Source organism: Equus przewalskii, chromosome 1, assembly GCF_037783145.1.
Source record: "Equus przewalskii isolate Varuska chromosome 1, EquPr2, whole genome shotgun sequence".
Taxonomy (NCBI): domain Eukaryota; kingdom Metazoa; phylum Chordata; class Mammalia; order Perissodactyla; family Equidae; genus Equus; species Equus przewalskii.
The window spans coordinates 136,000,078-136,003,035 of NC_091831.1; the positions used below are offsets into that span (position 1 = coordinate 136,000,078).

Here is a 2,958-nt window from a genome sequence, read left to right on the forward strand (position 1 = left end):
GCATCTGCTTCGAGGTCCGCTGAGGATCCCCGGCCATCACATTCTCCCACAGAGGAAGGCCGATGTTGCGCGCGCTGCTCTTCCGCTAAGTTTGGCCTCTGCGAGCAGCCGTCGCCCGCAGGCGCGGAGGTAGCCGGGAAAGGGCACGTGCCTCACCGCCAGCACCGAAGGTATTCTCTGCTGCTGAGAGCAGCGGCTTTGGCTCTCGTTAGTAGGCTTTGCCGCGGGCTGGCCTGCGCTTTTCTCCTTCGCCATTTCCTTCTCGCGGGGTCGCTGCCTGTCTGTCTTCGTGGTCTCTGCGCCCGCGGTCCGCATCCTCTCCTGGAAGAGCTGGCCGTCACTTCTGCGGGGGCAGGCGGGGAGCGGCGCGGCGACGCGGCGGGCGAGCTGAAAGGTCAGAGGTGTCTGCGCGGCAATGGTAACAGTGTGGATAGTTAGACACGTAAGTGTGTAGCGTTTCGCTGTTTGGGTGACCTCACAATAACTATTTGTTAACGAAGTAGGCGGGCGAGGGATGATTTAGCTGTTGTACAGATGTGGGAAACGAGGCTCAAAAAGGGTAAATAGCTTGCTCAGGATCACTTAGCGAGTTAGTGGCAGAAGGGGAACCTTCCCATTTCCGTGTGGTTTGTCCATTTTCCCAAGAGCTGACTTGCAAATAGCTTTTTTTTTTTTTTTAACATTTAAGAGCCGTTGAACCAAAGCATGCTTGGTGAAGTTGTCGTTTATCTAGCTAACTGTGGAGTCCGGGAGAGAACAAGCTTTTCTTCCCTAGATTAAATTTCATTTGAGCGATATTAAAGGCAAGCTAGCTTCTAGTACCGGTTCTGCCACTACTGACTTTTGTGACCTCGGGGGCTGATCTAGGAGGCCGAGAAGTATTGTTACAATAAAGAAAATATGTAAATCCTTCACATTGCTTTCCTCATTCATAAACAGCTACCTAGTTTCTCCAGAGACTAAGATAGTTGGCGCGCGATATAACTTTCCGAGAAGTACTAGTCTTAACTCCTCAATGGTTAAAAGTAAGACTAGCCACATCTCCGTTATATTTCTGTCACAAATGAATGGCAAATGATTTCTATTGGATGTCTGCTTGTACCTACTAAAGCATCAAAAGGAATTCATAAAGTCTTTTAGCCTGTTAAAAAAGAATTATCATATATGTTGCCAAAAAGCATGAAGTAATACAAAAAGGGTTAATAATGAAAAGGAACAGTTCTTTTTCTCTTCCTTCCAGATGGGATTGACAATCATTTTCAGCTTGTTTTGGTTCTCTCTTTTAGTTAGTTTTATGGTATGCCTTTAAAGGTGCAAAGAGTATACTTTGCTGCCTCAGTTTTGCCATTTTTTAAGTTATCCTTTTAAAACGGTTGAGAACATTCTGCAATAGAAGAGTATTTAGCTTTGGCCTACACCATCCCCTAACCCTCATTTCCCATACTCCTTAAATATTTATATTCCTAGTTTAGTTAAATCAATAAGTGATATTTACATATTATGAGAAAAATATTGTTCACTCCTGAGCAAAGTAGTGATGTGAAATCTTTAAAAAGGATATTGTGCTAAGTTATTGCTTTGCTTCCCATTCTCTTTGTACACAGATCTGAAGAGATCTCCTGGATGTGGAGTGTAATTTCTCATAGCCACCTTTGCGCTGTGCGGTTTGTTGAAAAAATGTTTGGAAGGTTGACTCTTCCACAACTGCTCTTTGCTAGCATCCTTGGAATTGCTGGAGGAATATATATTTATCAACCAATATTTGAACAGTATTCCAGAGATCAGAAGGAATTAAAAGAAAAGTTGAAATTGGCACAAGAATCAGAAGAGAAGAAAAGTTAGTACTACGTGGAGTTGAACTGTAATTGCTTAAGGTTCTATTAAAATTATACATTGACTATAAATAATCCACTAAAAACTGCTTGATATATTTTAAACGTAAATAAATCATATGTGATGATTTTAAATGACTTTTTAAACCAGCACTCTCAATTTTAACGTTTACTGTACTTTTATTTGCCATTTTATGTCTTTTCACCAGGACAGATTAGTAATTTCTTTGTCAGCAAAAATGAATGTCTTGAGGAATATTTTGTTTCCTAGTCAAGGTTTGTTTTTCTGGGATTGCAGAATATACAGTATCGTAGGGTGACAGTGTAGACTGTATTTATAAAATAGCTGTGAACAGTGTTTACAGTTGTATGTGTAGATGAAGTGAACCAAGTGAACCAGCTCAGACGGAATGCCCCTCAATTAGCCTACACTCAGCCTGGTTCAGTATACTTTGGCAGTCTTTCACCGCCAGCCATGTCTCATCCCAGGCATGATGGAGGTGTAAATGGAGAGTTGGGGTGGCTCAGATCAAATGGAGGTTTTAGAGAAGATAGATGGTGTATATAGGGTAGCAAATATGACATATCTGTTTAATGCACTAAGCAAATTTGCATTAATAGTAGCGGTAAAGGAGGGGTTACTTTGTTATGGAGCTGTCACTCATATAGGGAAAGAGATTTTGGAAATTGCTAAGAACTGCTATTACTTTTTTACCCTAACAGTCTTAAGCATGTATTTTCAATGAGAGCTTTAAGTGTAATCACATATGTATAAAATGCTCTATTTAAATCAACTTATTTTTATTATTATTTTTTTCTCAAAAAGTAAATTCATCACAGCTTAATCTGAGCTGTCTGTGTTGAGTGGAACCCAGGATGGGTAATTAAAAAAAAAAGTGAAGAAAAAATTATGAAAATAGTACATGGTCATTAATAACTTTATACAGTACAGAAATTAACAAAATGAAAATTATCAATGTATATATTGGTTTAGTCAGCACCTTTAACAGTTTAGTGTGAGCTTTTGAGACTGTTTTTCGTCTATGCACATAAAAATATATGTAAAAATTTTACTTCATGTACCAAGTATCTACTATGTGACAGGCTTGGCTTTGCTTGACTACAG

The 2,958-nt window shown here is 40.0% G+C and overlaps 1 protein-coding gene across 1 annotated transcript; it reads left to right on the forward strand.

Moving 5' to 3' along the window:
• The first annotated feature begins 301 nt into the window (after nt 1-301).
• PIGBOS1 (PIGB opposite strand 1) lies at nt 302-2,740 on the forward strand. Its single transcript, XM_070579865.1, has 2 exons — nt 302-442; nt 1,605-2,740. Exon 2 carries the CDS (start codon nt 1,624-1,626, stop codon nt 1,840-1,842), a length of 219 nt encoding a protein of 72 aa, XP_070435966.1. The 5' UTR covers nt 302-442; nt 1,605-1,623; the 3' UTR covers nt 1,843-2,740.
• The last annotated feature ends 218 nt before the right edge of the window (nt 2,741-2,958 follow it).